The sequence below is a fragment of the Salmo trutta genome, chromosome 5 (genome assembly GCF_901001165.1).
Source record: "Salmo trutta chromosome 5, fSalTru1.1, whole genome shotgun sequence".
Lineage (NCBI taxonomy): Eukaryota > Metazoa > Chordata > Actinopteri > Salmoniformes > Salmonidae > Salmo > Salmo trutta.
Window position 1 is genome coordinate 47,201,911 of NC_042961.1, and position 26,636 is coordinate 47,228,546.

The following is a 26,636-nucleotide window of genomic DNA, read 5'->3' on the forward strand; positions in this document are numbered from 1 at the left end:
CAAACTAGCGCATGAATTTGAGTGATTTCAGATTAGATGTCAGTAGCCCTTTCCTGCAGTCAAATGACCAAATCGCCCTCTAGTGGCCTCATGGGTGGAATGCTATTCATGTTTTTCATAATTTCATCATTAATAAACATTGTTTCAAAAAACCTGCCGAAAACCCGGTGTTTCTATGTAAAATAGTTTTGTTATATTTCAGTCTTCTGTGATGTATATAAAGTGTAGTATTGGGATGGAAACTCAAAATGGAATACATTTCAACTCTATATCTGACATGGTACAGGTGTCTTCTTCTTTGTAAACCCATAACCATGTGTGTGAGATGTATACTTCTGTTTCAAAGTAGATTTGTTTAAGACTACCAAGAAACCCTCTGTGTGACCCTGATTTAGCCCGCTGCAGTAAAATGTTATTGACTTCATCACAGTGATAATGGGTCACGAAGGTGTGCTCCATGTGCTAAGACTTTGTTTGGTGCTACCATGAGCATGGCAGGAGACTGACAACCATGAACAGACAGACAGGCAGAGAGGGAGAGCGAGAGAGGCCCCAAACAAACGGGTAAGATAGTGAGAAAGCCTCTCCAAGCCTAGAAAGTTCATAGACTTATGATCTATAGTGTGAATCAGAGTTCAAAACGGTTGTTTAACTGAATATATCCACTTAACAGTCACATTGGTATTCAGTACAGCATGAATGGCCATGGCCCTAATAAAATAAAAAAAATAAAAAAATAAGACTGATTAGACTGTACCAGAGTAAATGCCCCTCTGCAATGCCCCTTAGCCTTGTAAATATGCCCATTTGTAAGCTAAGATTTGTCTGTATCCTTTTCTCAGAAGTCACTAGAAATTGGCATTTAACACCTGTTTTTAAAAATCGAGGGGACCTAGACCTGTTGCTTAGTCACAGTAATTAGAGCTAGAGCTGTTGCTTAGTCACTGTTGCTTAGTCACAGTAATTAGGCTTCTCCAAGCTCTGATGCTGCTGATGGTCATTAGTAGCCTACCAAACTGCTTGTTACTCAGCACTCTATTGTACCTCTAATCACTTTGACATCAATGCAAATGTAATTGAAAATCGAATCAAATACTTAATGAAAGCCCATGAGCTCATGTTGCACAACACTTCTATAGGCTATGCAATTGCGAGAGAAAACATAGTTTTGATGGCCTCTATTAAAAAGAGGAGTCTCCTATCAGTTTTCCATAGGCTGGGCCTACTATATTTATTTCTCAACTTTCCTAATATTAAGCACATTTCTTATCTTTACAACAGGAGTATAGCCTACCTGGCTGGCATGAAAATGAACCACGGGGAAAAGCGTCCTCCATTCGCTATTTAAGTGCATAGAGATGACATGTATTTTTTTTGAGCCAGGTGCATGATAATGGTCCATTTTAAATCCAAATAAATTTCACACATATATTATTTAGTATATGTAAAGACAAGATTAAATCCAGAATAGTCTGATGGGTGACAATATTAGCCTATCACTTGTGAATTATACACTGCTCAAAAAAATAAAGGGAACACTTAAACAACACAATGTAACTCCAAGTCAATCACACTTCTGTGAAATCAAACTGTCCACTTAGGAAGCAACACTGATTGACAATAAATTTCACATGCTGTTGTGCAAATGGAATAGACAACAGGTGGAAATTATAGGCAATTAACAAGACACCCCCAATAAAGGAGTGGTTCTGCAGGTGGGGACCACAGACCACTTCTCAGTTCCTATGCTTCCTGGCTGATGTTTTGGTCACTTTTGAATGCTGGCGGTGCTTTCACTCTAGTGGTAGCATGAGACGGAGTCTACAACCCACACAAGTGGCTCAGGTAGTGCAGCTCATCCAGGATGGCACAACAATGCGAGCTGTGGCAAGAAGGTTTGCTGTGTCTGTCAGCGTAGTGTCCAGAGCATAGAGGCGCTACCAGGAGACAGGCCAGTACATCAGGAGACGTGGAGGAGGCCGTAGGAGGGCAACAACCCAGCAGCAGGACCGCTACCTCCGCCTTTGTGCAAGGAGGAGCAGGAGAAGCACTGCCAGAGCCCTGCAAAATGACCTCCAGCAGGCCACAAATGTGCATGTGTCTGCTCAAACGGTCAGAAACAGACTCCATGAGGGTGGTATGAGGGCCCGACGTCCACAGGTGGGGGTTGTGCTTACAGCCCAACACCGTGCAGGACGTTTAGCATTTGCCAGAGAACACCAAGATTGTTAAATTCGCCACTGGCGCCCTGTGCTCTTCACAGATGAAAGCAGGTTCACACTGAGCACGTGACAGACGTGACAGAGTCTGGAGACGCTCTGGAGAACGTTCTGCTGCCTGCAACATCCTCCAGCATGACCGGTTTGGCGGTGGGTCAGTCATGGTGTGGGGTGGCATTTCTTTGGGGGGCCATGTGCTCGCCAGAGGTAGCCCTGACTGCCATTAGGTACCGAGATGAGATCCTCAGACCCCTTGTGAGACCATATGCTGGTGCGGTTGGCCCTGGGTTCCTCCTAATGCAAGACAATGCTAGACCTCATGTGGCTGGAGTGTGTCAGCAGTTCCTGCAAGAGGAAGGCATTGATGCTATGGACTGGCCCGCCCGTTCCCCAGACCTGAATCCAATTGAGCACATCTGGGACATCATGTCTCGCTCCATCCACCAACGCCACGTTGCACCACAGACTGTCCAGGAGTTGGCGGATGCTTTAGTCCAGGTCTGGGAGGAGATCCCTCAGGAGAACATCCGCCACCTCATCAGGAGCATGCCCGGGCATTGTAGGGAGGTCATACAGGCACGTGGAGGCCACACACACTACTGAGCCTCATTTTGACTTGTTTTAAGGACATTACATCAAAGTTGGATCAGCCTGTAGTGTGGTTTTCCACTTTAATTTTTCATTCAGATCTAGGATGTGTTGTTTAAGTGTTCCCTTTATTTTTTTGAGCAGTATATATTATCACTTGTGAATGATGCCCAACTTAAGGAAAGAACAATGCCTTGTTTTTGCTACTTTTTCTAATCAGAGTCACACACCTCATGTAGCCTAGCCCATAGGTCTATATGTTTTGATAAAGTTTGTTTCACAACTAAAGCCAAATAACTTCTTAAAATGAAGCACATTAATTGACTTTACAAGGGGTGTAGATCCTAACTGGAATACATACGCAGCGAGTGAGTTTTAAGTTTGGTGGAAGATCCTTTTCACCATAAAAATCCACCTTTATAATGAAAGCATTACAATTCATAATAACATTTGCGGTCACTTTTTATAATGGTGTTTTCCCACTAATGGAACATTCACACTTATAGCCTACTGCCGTGTGCCATTGCTACGCTTTTAATGTGAAGAATTAGCCTAATAGTTTATTACATTTTACGGTAAATGTTCTGATCTGTTGCCTCATTGCGTAAAAACTTTTTTTGATGCTAGTTTTGTATTAATTTGGGATCTATTGCATCCCACAACTGTCCCAGAATATGTTTGGAATATTTATTTATCGCACAGTAGAGAATAGCTCAGCTTTATTAATATGGGGAATAATAGATTGACATAGGTAATTGCTTTTGCTGTTTGTTAGGCCTACTCATCTTGTTGGCTGATGAAAAGTAAATGTGGACAGTTCTTCCAATATCTTCAATATGCACCTCGGAATTGGATAAATACGCCCGCATTTGCGTCCCCGAAGTGTCTGTCTTCACTTGTAGCCCGTGAGAAAGACCTGATCATGTGATGGAGAGCCATGTGAGTGAGAGATGTTTCTGAGCATGCAGCACTCAGGGAGAAGGGAACAATGGCCACTGACCGCAAAAGGAATGTATTTATGGTATTTTTTAATCCCTTGTGATAAGATCTTGTCTCATCTCTGCAACTCCCCAATGGGCTCGGGAGAGGCTAAGGTCGAGTCATGTGTCCACCGAAACATGACCCGCCAAACCGCGTTTTTTAACACCCGCTCGCTTAACCCGTAAGCCACCCACACCAATGTGTCAGAGGAAACACTGTTCAACTGACGACCAAAATCAGCCTGCAGGCGCCCGGCCTGTCACAAGGAGTCACTAGAGCACGATGAGCCAAGTAAAGCTCCCCCGGCCAAACCCTAACTTGGACGACGCAAGGCCAATTGTGCGCCGCCCTATGGGACTCCCGGTCACGGCCGGTAATGTCACAGCCTGGGATCAAACCCAAGGCTGTAGTGACGCCGCAACACTGTGATGTAGTGCCTTAGACCGCTGTGCCACACGGAAAGCCTGGCATGGAGTTTTTTAAGGTGCATTACTGCCACACAAAGGGAATCCCTCTGGGAAATTAATTCAAATTGTGAATGAAGAGTGTACAGCCTGCACAATAAACAAAGCAGAGCTCATGCCTTTCAAGCAACTTTTTTCAAATCATCATTAGAGTCACATCATGCAGCCTCACAATGTATTAAAAATAAAAACATATAGCCCAATATTTGTAGAGTTATTTAAGTTACATTAATAACTCTAAATTAAGCATATAGGAGTACCTATTTCTTTTTTTAACTGCTCAACACAGAATAGCCACATGTGCACACTCCCTCAAATCATTTGGAGAAAATATCCTTTCTATTTTATTCAGCTTTGTTCAATTGTATTTTTCATACTATAAAATAATATAAAATAATGGCACGGAATTTCTAACCAAATCTTGTTTTCTAAATTAACTAATGTAGCCCAGATCGGGACCTAACATAAGGACATCTCAGAGTATGCTATTCTGTTCTTCTGAAATAGACTACATTTTCTTCCTATCATGTTTCTTTCGAACTGTCTAAAATAAATAATCGATTTATTGTGAAGGTGGATTATGGATTTATTAAACTAAAATGTAGATGTCCCAAAGGTCTGCATCAGTGGCTTGTAGGCTATGTGCGGAAGCCAGGAGATGCTAAATGTGTTTATGTTAATTAACGGTCAATTACCATGAGACCAACAGTTATTTGCTTGACAATCACCGGCTGATGAAATTTTGTGACTGCCATACTCCTGCACAGGAGTATGACTCAAGTGACTATGAAACTCTGCAGTTGGGCTTAGTTGGCCAGTTGGGCTTAGTTGGCCAGAGAACCATGTAATAACACGGGTACCATTTTGATTCCAAAGCTCCAGGACAATCACATTCTTTCAAAAATCCCCATGAGAATGTTATTGTCATTAGAAGTTTGGCTCCAACATGGAGGACAGTTTCCAGACAGAGTAGTTTAGTAAAGTAGACTTACGGATGCAGGGGCGGAGTGGGGAGTGCCCCTGTTTGTAACCAGGGGCGCAGCGGTTGCATCTCAATCCCATCACGCCATCCCGACACAGACACTGCCCCGATGTCTGGTTACACCAGAGACCCACAGCACCCATAGGGTGACACTGACACGCTGAGAGAGCAGGAGAAGATGGAGGGATGGGAGGAGAGAGAAGGTTAATGTCACATAGTAAAGAGCATTGTATTAATAACATTTGATTGCTCCTAATAAAGCTTCTATGAATGTACAAGAGGGAAAGAGAGAGAGAGAAGAAAAGGAGCGAGGGAGAGAGAGATGACAAACACAGAGAGAGGGAACGATGGAGGGAAGACAGATTAAAGACGACAGAAAAATGAATTTTAGATAGGAGTGAAAATAATGATACCATGGACAAAGCAAACATGGAAATGGGATGTAAAAGGATGAATGACAAAGCAGTTTAGAAGGAAGGAGGGAGAAAGGCAGAGTTGGGGTCATCGAAAGGGCACAGATAGAAAGAGGAAGCCATTCTCTAGTAGGTCTGTTTTTCCTCCAGTAATGTAGTTTAAACAAACCCTTACAGATACTTCAAACACCTTTAAGTAATTAGCTCTGAGGGCAGGTCACTAAGGCTCGGAAAACGGTTGACTTGGCCGGAACATTGATCAAATAAACATGGTTCATTTATCTATCATTGATGATTAAATCACATAATATTATGACACATAAATAGTACTAATGTAACTTCCATAAGTTACAAATCTATTTGGCTACAAATACACTGAGTGTACAAAACATTCAGAACACTTTCCCTCAGAACAGCCTCAATTTGTCAGGGCCTTTTGGCCCGTGTTGACTCCAATGTTTCCCACAGTTGTGTCAAGTTGGCTTGATGTCCTTTGGCTGGTGGACCATTCTTGATGCACACGGGAAACTGCTGAGCGTGAAAAACCCAGCAGCGTTGCAGTTCTTGATACAAACCGGTGTGCCTGGCACCTACTACCATACCCTGTTCAAAGGCAGTTCAATCTTTTGTCTTGTCCATTCACCCTCTGAATAGGATACATACACAATCCATGTCTCAATTGTCTCAAGGCTTAAAATTCCTTCTTTAACCTGTCTCCTCCCCTTCATCTACACTGATTGAAGTAGATTTAACAAGTGACATCAATAATGAATCATAGCTTTCACCTGTACATATGCTTTACCGTTTAGAAATGAAAGCACTTTATGTATCTAGTCCCCCCATTTGAAGATGTCAAAAGTATTTTGACAAAATTCACTTAGAGTGTATTAAAGTATGTTTTGAAAAAAGTCACTGAATGGTGAATAATGACTGGAATAAGATATGATTTTTCGTAACACTTCTAAATGAATCCTGATAATGCCAAGGTTAAGAAAAATCATGAATGAATCATGAATAATGATGAGTGAGAAAGTGACAGAGGCTACAACCAAACACGCTAACCTCTCACCATTACCGGTAGAGATTAGTATTTTTTGGGTGGGGGGGTGATCTTTATCCCTCTGTAACTTTCAAATGTTTGATCATTCACAATTCATCAATTCATTCATTATCTGTAATGCTTATCCATGATCATCTGTGGATGCTACCTACATTAATGTAGACCAGTTCAGAAGCCTCTTCTTTTCTTACTTACAATAAAAGGGACCCCAAAAGGACACAATACATTACTCATCATTCACTTCCTATTGGGCAAAAGACAATCCGAAACAACCAAAACAAGCTGTGAATGAATCCAACACATTTGTAAAGTCACAAGCTTGATGTAGTCACTGTGTGTAAGGAATATGGGACTAAATATTACATTTTTGATACACTATAAGTGTATCAAATATTTTTGACATCTTCAAATGGGGGAACCAGATACATAAAGTTCTTTCATTTCTAAACGGTAAAACTGATATGTATGAAAATACCCTCAAATACAATAAAATGCTAGCTGCACTGTCCACAGACACACAGGGGGGAGTGTATTTATGGCCTGGATGCTACTCTGTTGCTGCTCTCTTGCCAACTCCTTGTTACTCAAGTCAAATGTGACATGACAATTCCATAAGGAGTTGGCAAGAGCTGAAAGAGACTATATATATTTACCTAAAAAAAATTATACCGAAACAACAACAACAAAATATTTCAAAAATAAAAAGCTGAAAGAGACTGGCACCACGGCTAAAATATCTCATTCTAATCTATCTATTTACATTACTCCAATATTGCTATAACTGCAACCCCCTCGCACTTGCACGACACACACGCTCAATCACACACACGCGCACCTGCATGTGTCATGTGCATGACCTCGCTCCATTAACAGTAGTTATATTAGGACTTCGGTCAACCGCCCCAAAAGCATGCCAGAGTGTCACAGTCACTTAGAGCATGTGACCAGTCAAAGGTCAAATGTTAGGGTGGATTCCAGCCAGTGGTAACGACATGAACACGAAATCCAGTCGACTGGCATACAGAAATAACTGTCCTCTGTCACAATGTAACTACCTCATAAACACCGTGGAGGAGGCTGGAACACAGACACATGTAGGCGTACCTTGTAGACTAGCAGATGCACAAAGAGAAACAGATATCCTAACAGATGCAGATGCGCACACACTTGGACACACACTGATCTCTGCATGGATAAGATACACAGCTGGTCGGTGCGACTTAATACAGGCACAACCGCTTTAATGTGCACGCACACGCACACACATAAACACACACACTCTCTCCCTCCCTCCCTCCCTCTGACTGACGTTGGCAGGTCTTGCGATGGGTGGGGGGCTTGCTGTGGTCTCGGGTGTATCCGTTCTGGCAGTACTGGCAGTGACGCCCCGCTGTGTGATGCCGACACTTCAGACATACTCCCCCGCTGCGCCGGCCCGACTGCTGGAACACCTCCATGCTGAACCGACACTTAGAGGAGTGGCTGTTACACTCACACGCTGGAGGGAGGGAGGGAGGGAGGGAGGGAGGGAATGAATGAATTTCAGTAAAGGCAGTAAAGTTTACATCCATGATCCAATTTGCACACACATACATACACACACGCACACACAGACACAGTAATGGGGGGGTGTGACTCACAGACGCACGGCTGTGGCTGACTGGGCGTGGCTCGTTGCCAGGGCCTGTCGTAGTAGAAGTCCTCACAAACATCGCAGTCCGCCCCTGCTGTGTGGTGCTCACACACACACACCGCCCGGCCCGCATCATCACGACGACACCGAGAGGCATGTCCGTTACACTTACACCTGCCCCCCACCTGCAGGTCGGAGAGGGCCAGGGCGGGCCGGACAGGGGGGGCGGAGATCAATGGAGAGGGAGGAGCCAGCTCAAGATTCCGATTCGCTCTCACTTTAGAGTTCTGTTGGTTGTTCCTCCTCCTCCTAAGTTCCCGCCCCTTGTTGATTCTCTCCTGCTTGCTGTCGATTGTCCAACCACAGATGCTGCCTTCCTGACACGGACTCCAATGGTGGTCCCCCTCCCTCTCATGGCCACGCCCTTTTCCTTTTTTGTTTCCTCTTTTGGAGATGTCTATTTCCGTAGTGTCTCCTTCTGACTCCTTCCGTGTCACGTTGTGTCCGTCCTCTCCCCGATCCCCCGACCCTTTGTTGTATCCTCCTCCGTTCCTCTTTCGTTTTTCTGCCTTTTTTCTCTCCTTCTCCACAAACCCCCATTTATTGTTGTCCCCATTCACCTTATCCACCTGACCCACCACAGCCTCGTTCTTCGACCCTGCCCTCCACCTCAGAACACCCCCACCCGCTCCCTCCCCCCAGCCGACCTCCCCCCTTTTCCCCTCCGAACTCCCCACCTTGGTCTGCTGGGACTGGGTCACCTCGTGGAACACTAACCGTATGTCCGTGGCCGTCACCCAGTCCTGCAGGGTGGGGCTGTAGTCAAAGTCTGGAGAGGAGGGTCTTCCATCCAGGGTGGAGAAGGCCAGCAACATGCCTCCCCGGTGCCTCTGCAGGGGGCGGGGGTCTGAGCACAGAGGCTCCGTCTCCTGGTGCCTGGTCTGGGCTACCGTCTGGGCCTGGAGCCCAAACTTCCCGGGGCAGTCGCTGGAGTAGTGCTGCATGGGCCTCCAGGTGCGCCCGTGGTCCATAGACTTGAGCACGGATAAGGAGACGGGGTCTGACGGCTCCCCCTGCTGGCAGAACTGCAGGCTAATGTAGGTGACCTCGAAGCGTCGACCCAGGGGAAGGGTGAGGACCCAGTCCCCGCCGTCGAGGCCTCCCGCCTGGGCCGTCCAGCAGGTCAAGTTGTGGGGGTTGTGGAGGTCCGTGAGGGAGCTGACGTTAACCGCTTTCTGGTCTGGGGGTCCTCGGAGGGAGTGGGCGGTACTGACAGGGACACCGTGGGCGGCATTGATGAATTCCGACAGGCAGTGTCGCGGACGCCCATCCAAGTGGTAGCAGGGGTCATGGGGTGAGGTCCAGCTCAGAGGGGAGTGAGAGAGGGAAGGGGAAAGGAGGGAAGGAGGGAGGAAAGTGAGGAGAAGTAGGAGAAAAGGGAGGGCCAAGGAGGGGAGAGGGAAGAAGGACAGGAACATCATGTCATCGAGCCTGTGGGAGAAAATAAAAAAATTAACAATTTTAGGGGATAAAGCGACGGGGTGAAATCATAAAAGGAAAATATATTGATGGATTTATATGACTTGCGGTTGGAGCCAAAGGGAGGGGCCGTCTGAGGTAGAGAGACCACCTGTGCCTTTATTGAAAACACACCAGCTCGCAGCACCACCATGAACATTTTAACATCCCTCGTATCCCTCATACAATCCAACCAAATCTACCTCCACCATTAAACAGCTCTATTTCTCTACCCACGACAGTCTTTAAAAACCTATTATCTTGGCCCATAAAGAGCGGATGAGTGTAAGGATGAAAGCATATACCGAGTGGATGAGTGTATGGATGAGAGTGTATAGAAACCCAGCCCATAAGTCGTGCTTGAGTGTATGGATAAAAGCGTGTACAAAAGTGAAGAGCGTATGCAGAGTGGACGAGTGGATGGATGACAGCGTATAAAGAGTGGATGAATGTGTGGATGAGATGGATGAAAGCATACAGAAAACCAGCGGGTCTGTACGGGATGACAAAAAACAGCTGGGTCTGAAAACACAAGCTGGGCAGCATCCATCATCTTTATGGTCCTCCTTTTAAATCCTTCTCCCGCCGCTCTGCTCCACTCCACTCTACTCAACGCACATGGGCAGGAACCCGAGTTTTGGAGCCCAAAGTGTGGAGAGAAATGGAAGGAGAGAGAGAGAGAGAGGGTGTGAGAAAGAAAGACAAAGAGAGGGGAAGGAAGGAGAGATGGAGCTTAGTGTGGAAGATGGAGGGAAAGATTTATAGAAGAGAACGCGAGAAATGTGTGTTCAGCTTAAACCCCTGTACAGTCACTTCCTGTGAGAAGACAAACACGGACTTGTGTATGTCCTTAGTGTGAACAGATTCCCTTCCCTCCTAAAACGGCTGGTGATGTGTTAAATGTATTTGTCTGCCAAGAATTGATAGTGATACCAGAGAAGGTTACTTCATTTGCGCCTGCAGACATGGGCGAACAATGCGTCTACTTTCCTGCCAACATGATCTACAACAAACTTTGCGGTTTTATAGACAGACGGATAGGCTGGGGGCAAGCAAGCAAGACTCCTATCCAACACTTCACACCAAGCAATTTACAAAGACACAGATTGTTAGGATCCAATACTTTTCCAGGCCCTCCTCTATTTCTCTGTAAATGTATCTCTGCTATGCAGTGTCTGTCTCGCTCTTTCCCTCCTCCCCTTTTACTCATTCCCTCTCTACTGTCATTGCATTCTCTCTCTCTCTCTCTCTCTCTCTCTCTCTCTCTCTCTCTCTCTCTCTCTCTCTCTCTCTCTCTCTCTCTCTCTCTCTCTCTCTCTCTCTCTCTCTCTCTCTCTCTCTCTCTCTCTCTCTCTCTCTCTCTCTCTCTCTCTCTCTCTCTCTCTCTCTCTCTCTCTCTCTCTCTATATATATATATATATATATATATATATATATCTCACATGCACCATATTCTGGGAATATCTCTAACTGCGTCTTGATTGACGATGTCCTAACAAGCGTTTGACACTAACAGTGCAGTCAGTGGGGCTGTATAAACCAACCCCATAGGAGAGGATAGAGGATAGAAAAAATGGTTGGGAGTCACCCAGGGCCAGTTAAACCACAGCCCAAAACTTGAGGCTTCTCTTAGGACTACAGCACTATAAGTGGCTCCGGGGGGGGGTTACAACGGAAGTTATTACTCAAGTCACCCTACCAAAACGCGTTATGATTCCCTGCGAGACCCCCAAAAGCAGACTGGGATCGGGTGGATGATGAGGCTTGTCAGGTATATCGGGCGGCTATGTTTTGGGGTGTCGTTACTGGAAACGCCACGACCGGCGGCTGAGGTGACGAGTGGTCCGACTGCAGCCCCTGTCCTGCTCTGACGCATTCCTGGGGTCCGGTGTGCACCCCTTGAGCATTCCACACGTGTTGCAACATGCCCCGTTGGGAACCCGAACAGCCAGCTAAAAACCCAGCCTCATTAATTGATCGACTGATTAATTAGGTCTCATATTGGCGTCAGGGTGAAGGGATTCGCTCGAGGGGAGAAGCGGAAGGCGAGATGGGGAGAGGGGATGTCTGGTACAGTATAATCAGGGGAAGAGATGGTATAAGGAGGTAAAGATGGTGGTGGGATGGTGGGTTAGGGGGATTCATGGAAGGATTCTTAAAAAGGGGTTGTGGTGATGGGGGAATGTCTGAGAAGTTCAGACAAGATGCTGTTGGTGGGTAGGGGCGTAATGGGTTAAGGGGGGTTAGGATACAGAGGCGAGGGGGTTGTTTGCTATTCCCCATGACGTTATTTGCACTCGTCTTTCACGGTAACATTACCACCAATTAAGCATAGCCCCCATAACAAACTACATGATGGAGGGAAGCTTTTCAGAGAGGAGCACTCAGCACAGGGCTCTTTAAAGTGCGCCTCACCATTCTCTGTGCCCCCAGGCCAAATCCAGACCCTTGCCCCCCTCATTCCCCTCTGCTCCGATACCAGATCGCCAGTCTGGCACCTGGAATGTAACCCAGCCACCAGATATTGTTTCAATGTTTTTTCTCAGTCACTTTCCATAAATTCACACACCCAGCATGTCGGAAGAACACGGTGGATGAGTGGCATTCCTCTTTAATAGAGCTTTAAAGACGAGAAGAAGACAAGAAAAATATTCATATCCCAAAATATTGTACAACATAGAAGTAACTGACAAAATAAAGGAAACACCATCATAAAGTGTCTTAATGGGGCGTTGGGGCACCACGGGCCAGAACAGCTTTGATGTACTTTGGCAGAGATTCTACAAGTGTCTGGAAGTGGAACTCTATTGGAAGGATGAGACACCATTCTTCCACAAAAAAATCCATAATTTGTTGTTTTGTTGATGGAAAACGCTGTCTTAGGCGCAGCTCCAGAATCTCCAATAAGTGTTCAACTGAGTTGAGATCTTGTGACTAAGAAGGCCATTGCATATGGTTTACACAATTGAAGTCGGAAGTTTACATACACCTTAGCCAAATACATTTAAACTCAGTTTTTCACAATTTCTGACATTTAATCCAAGTAAAAATTCCCTGTCTTAGGTTATTTAGGACCACCACTTTATTATAAGAATGTGAAATGTCAGAATATTAGTAGAGAGAATGATTTATTTCTTTTATCACATTCCCAGTGGGTCAGAAGTTTACATACTCTCAATTAGTATTTGGTAGCATTGCCTTTAAATTGTTTAACTTGGGTCAAACGTTTTGGGTAGTCTTCCACAAGCTTCCCACAATAAGTTGGGTGAATTTTGGCCCCTTCCTCCTGACAGAGCTGGTGCAACTGAGTCAGGTTTGTAGGCCTCCTTGCTCACACACGCTTTTTCAGTTCTGCCCAAAAATGTTCTATAGGATTGAGGTCAGGGCTTTGTGATGGCCACTCCAATATCTTGACTTTGTTGTCCTTAAGCCATTTTGCCACAATTGTGGAAGTTTGCTTGGGGTAATTGTCCATTTGGAAGACCCATTTGTGACTGATGTCTTGAGATGTTGTTTCAATATACCCACATCATTTTCCTCCCTCGTGATGCCATATATTTTATAAAGTGCACCAGTCCCTCCGGTAGCAAAGCACCCCCACAACATGATGCTGCCACCCCCGTGCTTCACGGTTGGGATGGTGTTCTTCGGCTTGCAAGCGTCCTCCTTTTTCCTCCAAACATAACAATGGTCATTATGGCCAAACAGTTCTATTTTTGTTTCATCAGACCAAAGGACACTTCTCCAAAAAGTGCGATCTTTGTCCCCATGTGCACTTGCAAACCGTAGTCTGGCTTTTTTATGGCGGCTTTGGAGCAGCGGCTTCTTCCTTGCTGAGCGGCCTTTCAGGTTATGTCGATATAGGACTCGTTTTACTGTGGATATAGATACTTTTGTACCTGTTTCCTCCAGCATCTTCACAAGGTATTTTGCTGTTGTTCTGTGATTGATTTGCACTTTTCACACCAAAGTACGTTCATCCCTAAGGAGACAGAACGCGTCTCCTTCCTGAGCGGTATGACGGCTGCGTGGTCCCACGGTGCTTATACTTGTGTACTATTGTTTGTACAGATGAACGTGGTACCTTCAGGCATTTGGAAATTGCTCCCAAGGATTACCCAGATTTGTGGAGGTCTACAATTTTTTTCTGAGGTCTTGGCTGATTTCTTTTGATTTTCCCATGACGTAAAGTAAAGAGGCACTGAGTTTGAAGGTAGGCCTTGAAATACATCCACAGGTAAACCTCCTATTGACTCAAATTATGTCAATTAGCCTATTAGAAGCTTCTAAAGCAATGACATCATTTTCTGGAATTTTCCAAGCTGTTTAAAGGCACAGTCAACTTAGTGTATGTAAACTTCTGACCCACTGGAATTGTGATACAGTGAATTATAAGTGAAATAATCTGTCTGTAAACAATTGTTGGAAGAATTACTAGTGTCGTGCACAAAGTAGATGTCCTAACCGACTTGCCAAAACTATAGTTTGTTAACAAGAAATTTGTGGAGTGGTTGAAAAACGAGTTTTAATGACTCCAACCTAAGTGTATGTAAACTTCCAACTTCAACTGTATTATTTTCATGGTCATGACACCATTCAGTGACCACTAGTGCCCTGTGGATGGGGGCATTTTCATTCTATGGGGGCATAGCCATGGTAGTCAAAAAAATGGCCTGACCAGCACTTTTATACATGATCCTAAGCATGATGGGATGTTAATTGCTTAATTAACTCAGGAACCACACCTGTGTTGAAGCCCCTCCTTTCAATATAGTTTGTATCCCTCATTTACTCAAGTGTCGCCATTATTTGGGCAATTAATAGGCATATCCATTACAATAACTTATCATGGAGAATCACATAAATAACGGTTTTCCAGAGTAAATATGAACCGATCACGGACATTAAATACTATTTCACGCTTGCATCATATACTGTATATACTAAAGTATCAAAACGATTTGTCACCGAGGCTTTCGATGATGTAACTTTTCAAAAACCTTACATAAGCGAATAGTGTTTAAGTAAGGTCAGTGATGTCTCTGGAGGGAGGCAGTATGCACGGTCTTTCAAAGCAGCAGCGGTCAGTGTGCTCAGCTGTGCTCGGCTGGCGAAGGCCTGGAAAAATACTGGATGACAACCTGGGCCATGTTTACAGCATAGTCGAACATGGTGGGAGTTAGCTAACAGGAGAGCCTTCTGCTCATGTTCTCACACTAAGCCTTCAGTAGAAACCTGCTCTAAGACACTTTGTATAATCGTTCGTTCCTTTATACTTCTGAGTTCAACGAGTTGTCATAAGGTCAAAGGTGTGAGGAGATTCAAAGTAGCGCTTTGGGTTCCAACAGTCTGCTCTGTAAAATCCTGCCACTTCCACCAATTGTTTAAAATGCTTTGCTACTGTATGTTCTGTCAACGTGTGGGGAGGTTGTGCTTTGGGGTTCGGATAATAAGAAGGTATACTAGGGGTACTAAGGGAGAGATGAGATTGGATACCAGGCTGTAAGAGAGGCTTATGAGCGTGGCAATAGGGGTGAAAGAAGTGGGGTAAGACACAGAGAGCATAAGGGCACTGAGAGAGGGATATCATTATAGAGGGTGGTAATATGGATGTAAGAGGGTGGTTAGAAACGTGTAAGAAGGTGATAAAAGTAGGGAATAAGTGGAGGAAGCGAGAGTAAGACATTGACATATTAAAGAGAATAGGAGGCCAGAGGGATAGGAGGGGGATTTGGAGAGGGCTAAGTGGTGTACTGTGGGTGAAGGAATAAGGGCTAATAAATTGAGAATATGATGTCATTAAGAGGGAACATAGGCAAGGAAGATGATGCCTTCTGCTATCTGTCAGCTCCCCTTGCCTCCGTTCCACTCTGCGGTCTAAATCTGTGTCTTTTGGGGCTGTGTATCTGGAGCAAATGAGCTGGATTTGGCCTGTCTCACACACTTTAACATTCCTTGTCATGGGCAGCAGTGTAGAGCACTACCCAGCTATTCCGCAGCCCAGCCACAGCCTCAGCACGACCATAGAATACAACATGCAAGATGGTGGCAGAGGAGACAGCGTGCTTTGTAAACAGTAGGCTTTGTTAATTCGTTATTGTGCAATATTCGATATGGTTGTCTGATGCACTTATATTAAACTGGCTACATAGCTAATCCAAATGGGTAAAGGAAGTGGTTTATTGGGGTGGCAGGGTAGCCTAGTGGTTAGAGCATTGGGCTTGTAACTGAAAGGTTGCAAGTTCAATCCCCCAGCTGACAAGGTACAAATCTGTCCTTCTGTCCCTGAACAAGGCAGTTAACCCATAGGCTGTCATTGAAAATAGGAATTTGTTCTTAACTGACTAACCTAGTTAAATAAAGGTACATTTTAAATACCGTGAGGAAATGAAAAGAACAGTGTAGGCCTGATAGAAATTAGGTCATGTTCAAACAACTCTGGTCCACAGTGGATGACTTCTTTCAAGAGCATATAACAATATGCACCCTGGACTAAGGCCTGTTCGATACATTAATGAGCTCTAAATACACACGGATACACGAACCTTCCACTGTGAAACTGAACCGGACACCTGCTTGGGCATGTTATCGCGATCACATCTGACAAGTAACACCTTTGTTCATTTCCAATTGTCCTTAGCCCGTCTGAAACATAACGCAGCATAGAGACAAGGAGAAGAGAAATGCAATGTATTCTCCCTGTATTCCCAAACAGCATTCCTGTCCGCTCAAACACAGGGTGTTATTCCACACGGAGCAGATTCCAGCAGCACTGTTTTAGGTGTAATAATCTAATTTTAGTGGGGCGGTGAGGAGGTGCAACTGACAGCACGCACAAAATGGATTATCGCCGCTGTTGCACGTATCTTTAGCAGGCCCTGTCCCTCAGGTTCGCACCTCCAACGCGCAGCCAAACGGCCGCCTGCTATGGGCGCCCCTCGGCCTGAAGTCAAGAAGGGAAATGGAACGACACGAAGATGATTTATAAAGGGAAAAGCTTTTTAAAACAGGCCAGACAACTCAGCTTGGACATATTTCAGGGATCGAATAAGAGAACGTAGGCCCTAAAGCACATGTCAAACTCATTCCACGGAGGGCCGAGTGAGTGTGAGTTTTCTCTCCTCCCTTGTATTTGATTGATTAAGTAAGGTCACTAATTAGGACTTCCCCTCATCTGGTTTTCAAGGTCTTAATTGGAACTAAAAAAAACAAAAAACAGTAGATACTAAGCCCTCCATGGAATGAGCTTGACATCCCTGCCCTAAATCAGAGGTGTCAAACTCATTCCACAGAGGCCGAGTGTCTGTGGGTTTTTGTTTTTTCATTTAAATTAAGACCTAAACAACCAGGTGAGGGGAGTTCCTTACTAATTAGTGACCTTAATTCATCAATCAAGTACAAGGGTGGAGCGAAAACCCACAGACACTCGGCCCTCTGTGGAATGAGTTTGACATATGTGCCCTAAAGGAAGCGAGGCTATTTCGCTCAATTTCGCTCTGGTTCTCGTCCCACGCTAGTTTATAACCTATCACACAAGTCGACAATGCGCTAAGCAAACCCATGGAGGTTTCGCTTCATTGTCGATATTGAAAAACAGATGGACATGAAATCATGGTCCGTGATTTCATCTTCAAGTAATGCCAAAAACAACCTCGGGCGAAATTAAAATGAAAGTGAAGCCCATTTTACTAAGTGGAAGACATGTCATTGTGGAATTCACAATTAATTGCAGGCCACAGAGAAACGACAATAAGAATCCTAGAAAAGTATATTTTGACCACCCATTGACTTAGATTTAGAACATGCCTATTAAATCCTATTTAAAGCATGCAAAAGAAGAATTAGGCCTACAAAATCCCGTTTGATATCAATTCAATTGACCGAAGATTATGACAAGATAATAGATTAACATATTGTAGGCTATTTGTGTTATGTTAATTAAATCCCCCTCGAAACATTTTTCATGGCGACAAGAGGCGAAGGTGAAATCTCTACAGATATATGCAGCGTATGGGCCTGTGTTGACCTTGGAACTCGTTTAACGAAACATATTGGAGACAATTCGATAGAAAATAATATGCGTTTGGAATTTGAATTACCATGCAAAAAGCTACATGACCGTTTATCTCCTTAGAAAATAGAACTTAATAGCCTTTTTTGACCAATAAATCACGAATTGTTAAGCCTATTATTAGTAGTATAATTATTGTTATTGTTATTATTCTATCAATAAATTGAATCATAATTGAATAACCAACCTAGGTAATAGAGATTATTTAAGGAAAATATTTAAGGAAAAAGAGCAATAGCCTACTGTTGGCTATATAAATGTTCCCCAATCTTAATTCAATAAATTGAAACCCGAGTTTTACCCTGGGGTCCATCCGGTTTAGACAAATGGGTGTAATAAATGAAACACCCTTCGTATAAAAATAGTTGGATTGGTTAATTTAACACAAATGTCTATCAAATTTAGTACAATTGTTTTTGTCCAAGGTCACTTGCTGCGCGCCGCCAAATTGTCTATAATTGCACATTCCAGTAATTATGCTAAATTTGCTTCATCTTGCAGAGACAGAACCTGATGTAAGCCTATATTGTATTCTACGCATTTAAGTGGTATTATCTTTCTGATCACGCAATTAATCGCAATTTTCGTTATTTTCTTGAAATAAGTTTAAGCTATTTATCATGGCTGTTGTCCCTGTAGAAACACACATGCCCAATGGCATATCGCTGTTTTCAAGAGGGAAATACGATAGGCCCTAGTCATATAATAATAATAATGATTAGTCTATTATTATTGTTATTATTATTATATTTCAATTCAATTTAATTTAAACGTAAATAAAGGGGAGCCCGAAACAGAATAACAGTTCTGACAATAACCTTAATTTTTTGTGATGATGAACGTATTAATACAATTGCAAACATCCACTTCATGACTTATACGGTTATGACTTATACTGTATATCAGCTAGTCCTAAAAATATTGAGGCGCCTCTTGAAATGACTCTCAATCCAATACTTCAAAAATCTTAGTTCTGACAATGAAACTCTCCCAACTAACACAACAGGCTTTTTAGATTTCAAATATTGAATTAACATAAGAATAATTATTACCTTAGATTAGGATATTAAGATATTAAATAAACCACAGGCTACCATCATAAATCAATATTCCAATGAAATGGTCTCAGGCTAAATGATTCCATTTATTGATCAATAATACTATATTATGCTCAGATATGCCTATATTCCCATGAAGACGACAGGTTTATATCAAATCAATCTTCAATAAAAGAAAGTGTAAATCATCATTTGGATACATAAAGCCTGCAATGGGTTGTAGCCTACCCATGGAGAGTAAGTGACTGAGTATAGTGTACTTATAGCGCGAACTTTGGCACTCTCACCGGGTCCAAATGATCAACTTGTCAATGCCTAGTCCTTCCATTCTAAATTTAAAACAGGTCTACGAACCTCCGTCAGAAAGAAGCCACAGCGAATAAAGAAATATAGGCTACACATAAACATGTAAAATATGAGAACACTCACCATATGCGTCTCAATGTTTGATCTCCCTTCGCTCGTGGCGGCTCATGCGGTCTTAATCAATATAGGGGCGCAACAAGTGGACAGTTATCCGGGCGCCCTGTGCTGTGCGCATGGAGTGGGGATCCAACTCGCTGCAGCCCGCCTCAGTAAGGGGCGTCCCGTCCTGACGTCAAGACGCCGCTGCTTCTCTCAACTCCAACTCACATCTGCACAGTGCCCTACTACAGTGCAGAGCGAGTCAGTCTGGCGGAGAATTTGCAGATAGATAATTAAGACAAAGTGGGCCCAATTACCTTGATGTTCATCATTGCTTTTGTAGACTTCAATCTCCCGTCGCAATATTTGTTCTCATTTTCCAAACGTCAAATGGAAGAAAAAAAATCGTTGAACCACGTAGGCTAGAAGGGGATAGCTCTTACATGCGGTATAGTGAGTAACGCTAACGTAGCAGATGAACTAAAGCAGACACAGATGGAAAGCTGGAAATAAAAGAAAGAGAATGGATGAATGATGGGGGATGGAGGGAGAAGCGAGTGACTGAGAGAGGAGGAAACTTTCCCAGAGAAACCCCATAAAACTGATTGATGACTTCTCTTGAGGAATGTTTCCCCAGGTGTGTGTGTGTGTGTATGTGTGTGTTCAAGTAGTTACTCGGAGTTATTTAGAAATGCTATCCTTGGAAGGGTGACAAGAGCAATCAAATACATTGAGTGGAGAAATGGTACAACTGTGCATCACCATTACATTTTGGCAGAGTTTTGTAACCTACTAAAGACACACTATACAGTTTTGAGCTCCCAGTTAGGTTGAGGAGGAACATTGCTTCTATTTGACAGCTGGGTTAATAAAGCAAAGCAAGTCCATGGGACATAAGCTGTAAAGACAAGGAAGCTATAAAGCAATAAAGATTATTTTTTTTAAGTAAATCTGTATTAGGTGTGTGTGTCATACTGTCAGAGGGTAGAATAGCAGGTGTCCTGCCAAAATCTGCACCCTGCAGCAAGACGTAGATTGATGTAACTAATAAAAAGGGAGCCTAAACAAGACGAGGCAGTGATATTTGCCAGACTTTCCCCTCATCATAAGAGTAAACATGATGATCGTTCTTGACAGAATCAGAACAGATTTCACAATAAATGTACTTCGATTTCCAGGGGTTTGCTGCCTGTGAAAACTTCACATTTAAAGTGTTTTGACGTCATGCAACAAACACCGATAATAATCATACACAAGCTTCAAGAGCCCAACTGTGGACAGTCATTTTTATTCAAGGTCTTTGTCTGCAGGTGATTCTCCTTTATTGGTTTCCTGAACCTTCATGTTGTGGCCAGCTTGCCAGTAGAGGACACCAGTATACCTGCAGATGCTGCCAGTCCCATGATGCCACAGCAGAGAGAACCAGGAACTGGGGAGGAAGAGCACAAACCTGGCAGCCTCCTCATGTCACCTTCCTCCCCGGGTTGCTCCCATATGGACACAGGACCCAATGACCCTACTGGCCAGGTCACCAGAGCTCGTACTGTCTGGGGGCAGCGAGGATCACCTACCCACTGGAGACTACAGTAGTATCCCCAGAGGAGAACTCTGGTGCTGCATAGACATTACGTCCTGGAATAGACAAAAACACGAGGGACAGTAATAAAACTCAGGTGATTTGGTGACATTTTCTTGCAAGCAGCTTCACCACAGCACAAAAAAGCAATGTGCACCAACCCTAGTATTGGAGAGTTAAAATACAGTGTATGCAGGCTTTTGTTACAGCCCAGCAGTATTTGAATCATGTATTTAAATTCGAGAACAAAAACGTGCATGAACTGTAGCTCTCTAAGACCAGGGATGAGAGACTGCTGCTCGGCACCTTATGTTATTTTCTATTGAAGAACTAGAGAGCAATGTAATGCTCGAAGCCACCCAGTCGGTCTGTGACAGTTCCATTCACATGTGTTGGAAGCAGACGGGGAGCAGATTGATGTGCCGCAATGGATAAAGACCTGCAGAAAAAAAAGTTAAAACATTACCAAAGACTTATTCAGCAGAGTGCAACGTTAAAACAAAGTGTAGATATAGATGAAGGCCGTACTGTCTGTACTGTCATGTAAAACGTGGAAACGTGTCAGCTCTGTACGTTCAATTTTCGTCTTCAGCATTCTAAATATTGTTAGGCACCGAACTGAAGGATCAAAGGTCAAGGTGGAGATCAAAGCTTTAAAAGGTCAAAGGTCAGAGTAAATATACTGCTCAAAAAAATAAAGGGAACACTTAAACAACACATCCTAGATCTGAATGAAAGAAATGATCTTATTAAATACTTTTTTCTTTACATAGTTGAATGTGCTGACAACAAAATCACACAAAAATAATCAATGGAAATCCAATTTATCAACCCATGGAGGTCTGGATTTGGAGTCACACTCAAAATTAAAGTGGAAAACCACACTACAGGCTGATCCAACTTCGATGTAATGTCCTTAAAACAAGTCAAAATGAGGCTCAGTAGTGTGTGTGGCCTCCACGTGCCTGTATGACCTCCCTACAACGCCTGGGCATGCGGATGGTCTCCTGAGGGATCTCCTCCCAGACCTGGACTAAAGCATCCGCCAACTCCTGGACAGTCTATGGTGCAACGTGGCGTTGGTGGATGGAGCGAGACATGATGTCCCAGATGTGCTCAATTGGATTCAAGTCTGGGAAACGGGCGGGCCAGTCCATAGCATCAATGCCTTCCTCTTGCAGGAACTGCTGACACACTCCAGCCACATGAGGTCTAGCATTGCCTTGCATTAGGAGGAATCCAGGGCCAACTGCACCAGAATATGGTCTCACAAGGGGTCTGAGGATCTCATCTCGGCACCTAATGGCAGTCAGGCTACCTCTGGCGAGCACATGGAGGGCTGTGCGGCCCCCCAAAGAAATGCCACCCCATACCATGACTGACCCACCGCCAAACCGGTCATGCTGGAGGATGTTGCAGGCAGCAGAACGTTCTCCACGGCGTCTCCAGACTCTGTCACGTGCTCAGTGTGAACCTGCTTTCATCTGTGAAGAGCACAGGGCGCCAGTGGCGAATTTGCCAATCTTGGTGCTCTCTGGCAAATGCCAAACGTCCTGCACGGTGTTGGACTGTAAGCACAACCCCCACCTGTGGACGTTGGGCCCTCTTACCACCGTCATGGAGTCTGTTTCTGACCGTTTGAGCAGACACATGCACATTAGTGGCCTGCTGGAGGTCATTTTGCAGGGCTCTGGCAGTGCTTCTCCTGCTCCTCCTTGCACAAAGGCGGAGGTAGCGGTCCTGCTGCTGGGTTGTTGCCCTCCTACGGCCTCCTCCACGTCTCCTGATGTACTGGCCTGTCTCCTGGTAGCGCCTCCATGCTCTGGACACTACGCTGACAGACACAGCAAACCTTCTTGCCACAGCTCGCATTGATGTGCCATCCTGGATGAGCTGCACTACCTGAGCCACTTGTGTGGGTTGTAGACTCCATCTCATGCTACCACTAGAGTGAAAGAACCGCCAGCATTCAAAAGTGACCAAAACATCAGCCAGGAAGCATAGGAACTGAGAAGTGGTATGTGGTCCCCACCTGCAGAACCACTCCTTTATTGGGGGTGTCTTGCTAATTGCCTATAATTTCCACCTGTTGTCTATCCCATTTGCACAACAGCATGTGAAATTTATTGTCAATCAGTGTTGCTTCCTAAGTGGACAGTTTGATTTCACAGAAGTGTGATTGACTTGGAGTTACATAGTGTTGTTTAAGTGTTCCCTTTATTTTTTTGAGCAGTGTATTATGTGTTACCTTGTCTTTCATATGGAGCAGGGAGGCTTTGTCCGCAAAGGTGAAAATATACACTGACCAAAAATATAAACGCAACGTGCAACAACTTCAAAAATGTTACTGAGTTACAGTTCATATTAGGAATTCAGTCAATTTAAATAAATTCATGAGGCTCTAATCTATCGATTGGACATTACTGGGAATAAAGATATGCCTCTGTTAGTCACCGATACCTTAAATAAAGGTAGGGGCGTTGATCAGAAATCCAGTCAGTATCTGGTGTGACCACCATTTACCTCATGCAGCACGACACACTGTATCTCCTTCATATAGTGTTGATCAGGCTGTTGTTTGTGGCCTGTGGAATGTTGTACCACTCCTCTTCAATGGTTGTGCGAAGTTATTGGATATTGTCGGGAACTGAAACACACTGTTGTACACGTCGATCCAGAGCATCCCAAACATGCTCAATAGATGACATGTCTGGTGAGTATGTGGGCCATGGAAGAACTGGGACATTTTCCTCTTCCAGGAACTGTGTACAGATCCTTGTGACATGGGGCCGTGCATATCATGCTGAAACATGAGGTGATGGCGGCGGATGAATGGTACAATGGGCCTCAGGATCTCGTCATGGTATCTCTGTGCATTGAAATTGCCATTGATAAAATGCAATTGTGTTCGTTGCCCGTAGCTTATGGCTGCCCATACCATAATCCCACCATCACCATGGGGCACTCTGTTCACAACGTTGACATCAGTAAACTGCTCGCCAACACGACTCCATACACGCTGTCTGCCATCTGCCCGGTACAGTTGAAACTGGGATTCATTGAAGGTGAGCATTTGCCCATTGAAGTCGTTTATGATGCCAAACTGCAGTCAGGTCAAGACCCTGGTGAGGACTACGAGCACGCAGATGAGCCTCCCTGAGACGGTTTTTGACAGTTTGTGTAGAAATTCTTCAGTTGCGCAAACCCACAGTTTCATCAGCTGTCCAGGCGGCTTGTCTCAGTTGATCCCACAGATGAAGAAGCCGGATGTGGAGGTCCTGGGCTGGCGTAGTTAAACGTGGTCTGCGGGAGCCCGGTTGGATGTACTGCTAAATTCTCTAAAACAACGTTGAAGGCAGCTTATGGTAGAGAAATTAACCTCCCTCAAAACTGGAGACATCAGTGGCCTTTTATTGTCCCCAGCACAAGGTGCACCTGTGTAATCAAATCAAATCAAAATCTAATTTATTTATATAGCCCTTCTTACATCAGCTGATATCTCAAAGTGCTGAACAGAAACCCAGCCTAAAACCCCAAACAGCAAGTAATGCAGGTGTAGAAGCACGGTGGCTAGGAAAAACTCCCTAGAAAGGCCAAAACCTAGGAAGAAACCTAGAGAGGAACCAGGCTATGAGGGGTGGCCAGTCCTCTTCTGGCTGTGCCGGGTGGAGATTATAGCAGAACATGGCCAAGACTTCCGGCGCCGACAAAGATGGCTGCCTCGCTTCGCGTTCCTAGGAAACTATGCAGTATTTTGTTTTTTTTATGTGTTATTTCTTACTTTGTTACCCCAGGTAATCTTAGGTTTTATTATATACAGTCGGGAGGAACTATTGGATATAAGAGCAACGTCAACTCACCAACATTACGAACCAGGAATACGAGTTTCCCGGAGCGGACCCTCTGTTTGGCCTACCACCCAGGACAATGGATCAGATCCTAGCCGGCTACCCAAAACAACGACGACGTAGAAGGTGTAGACGGAGCGGTCATTTGGTGAGGCTCCGTAGACGGGCACATCGTGCACCGCTCCCGAGCATTCTACTTGCCAATGTCCAGTCTTTTGACAACAAGGTAGACGAAATCCGTGCAAGGGCAGCATTCCAGAGAGACATCCGAGACTGTAACGTTCTTTGTTTCACGGAAACATGGCTCACTCGAGACACGCTATCTGAGTCGGTACAGCCACCTGGTTTCTTCACGCATCGCGCCAACAGAAACAAGCTTCTCTCTGGTAAGAAGAAGGGCGGGGGTGTATGCCTTATGATTAACGAGATGTGGTGTGATCATAACAACATACAGGAACTGAAGTCATTTTGTTCACCTGACTTAGAATTCCTCACAATCAAATGTCGACCGCATTATCTACCAAGAGAATTCTCTTCGATCATAATCACAGCCGTGTATATTCCCCCCCAAGCAGACACATCGATGGCTCTGAAAGAACTTCATTGGACTCTATGTAAACTGGAAACCACATATCCTGAGGCTGCATTTATTGTAGCTGGGGATTTTAACAAGGCTAATCTGAAAACAAGGCTCCCCAAATTCTATCAGCATATCGATTGCGCTACTAGGGCTGGCAAAACCCTAGACCACTGTTATTCTAACTTCCGCGACGCATATAAGGCCCTCCCCCGCCCTCCCTTCGGAAAACCTGACCACGACTCCATTTTGTTGCTCCCAGCCTATAGACAGAAACTAAAACAGGAAGCTCCCGCCCTCAGGTCTGTTCAACGCTGGTCCGACCAATCGGATTTCACGCTTCAAGACTGCTTCGATCACGTGGACTGGGATATGTTCCGCATTGCAGCCAACAACAACATTGACGAATACGCTGATTCGGTGTGTGATTTTATTAACAAGTGCATCGCCGATGTCGTACCCACAGCGTCAATTAAAACATTCCCCAACCAGAAACCGTGGATTGATGGCAGTATTCGCTCAAAACTGAACGCGCGAACCACTGGTTTTAATCAGGGCAAGGTGACCGGAAACATGACCGAATACAAACAGTGTAGCTATTCCCTCCGCAAGGCAATCAAACAAGCTAAGTGTCAGTACAGAGACAAAGTGGAGTCACAATTCAACGGCTCAGACACGAGAGGTATGTGGCAGGGTCTACAGTCAATCACGGACTACAAAAGAAAAAACAGCCCCGTTGCGGATCACGATGCCTTGCTTCCAGACAGACTAAACAGCTTTTTTGCTCGCTTTGAGGACAATACAGCGCCACTGACACGACCCGTTACCAAAACCTGCGGGCTCTCCTTCACTGTAGCCAACGTGAGTAAAACATTTAAATGTGTTAACCCTCGCAAGGCTGCAGGCCCGACAGCATTCCCGGCCGAGTCCTCAGAGCATGCGCAGACCAGCTGGATGGTGTGTTTACAGACACATTCAATCAATCCTTATCCCAGTCTGCTGTCCCCACATGCTTCAAGAGGGCCACCATTGTTCCTGTTCTCAAGAAAGCTAAGGTAACTGATCTAAACGACCATCGCCCAGTAGCACTCACTTCCATCATCATGAAGTGTTTTGAGAGACTAGTCAAGGACCATATCACCTCCACCCTACCTGACACCCTAGACCCACTCCAATTTGCTTACCGACCCAATAGGTCCACAGACGACGCAATCACCATCACACTGCCCTAACCCATCTGGAT

General features: G+C 44.7%; 1 protein-coding gene across 1 annotated transcript in view; it reads right to left on the reverse strand.

The window, feature by feature from the left end:
• Nucleotides 1-19,890, reverse strand: part of LOC115194285 (netrin-1) — a 25,117-nt gene extending 5,227 nt beyond the window's left edge. The window contains exons 1-6 of the mRNA XM_029753891.1: nucleotides 19,417-19,890; nucleotides 9,094-9,831; nucleotides 8,710-8,744; nucleotides 8,348-8,551; nucleotides 8,017-8,205; nucleotides 5,245-5,394 (exon numbers count right to left, since the gene is read on the reverse strand). Coding sequence (XP_029609751.1) covers nucleotides 5,245-5,394; nucleotides 8,017-8,205; nucleotides 8,348-8,551; nucleotides 8,710-8,744; nucleotides 9,094-9,821 — 1,306 coding nt within the window. The 5' untranslated portion in view covers nucleotides 9,822-9,831; nucleotides 19,417-19,890. The remainder of the gene's footprint in view (nucleotides 1-5,244; nucleotides 5,395-8,016; nucleotides 8,206-8,347; nucleotides 8,552-8,709; nucleotides 8,745-9,093; nucleotides 9,832-19,416) is intronic.
• Nucleotides 19,891-26,636: the final 6,746 nt, after the last annotated feature.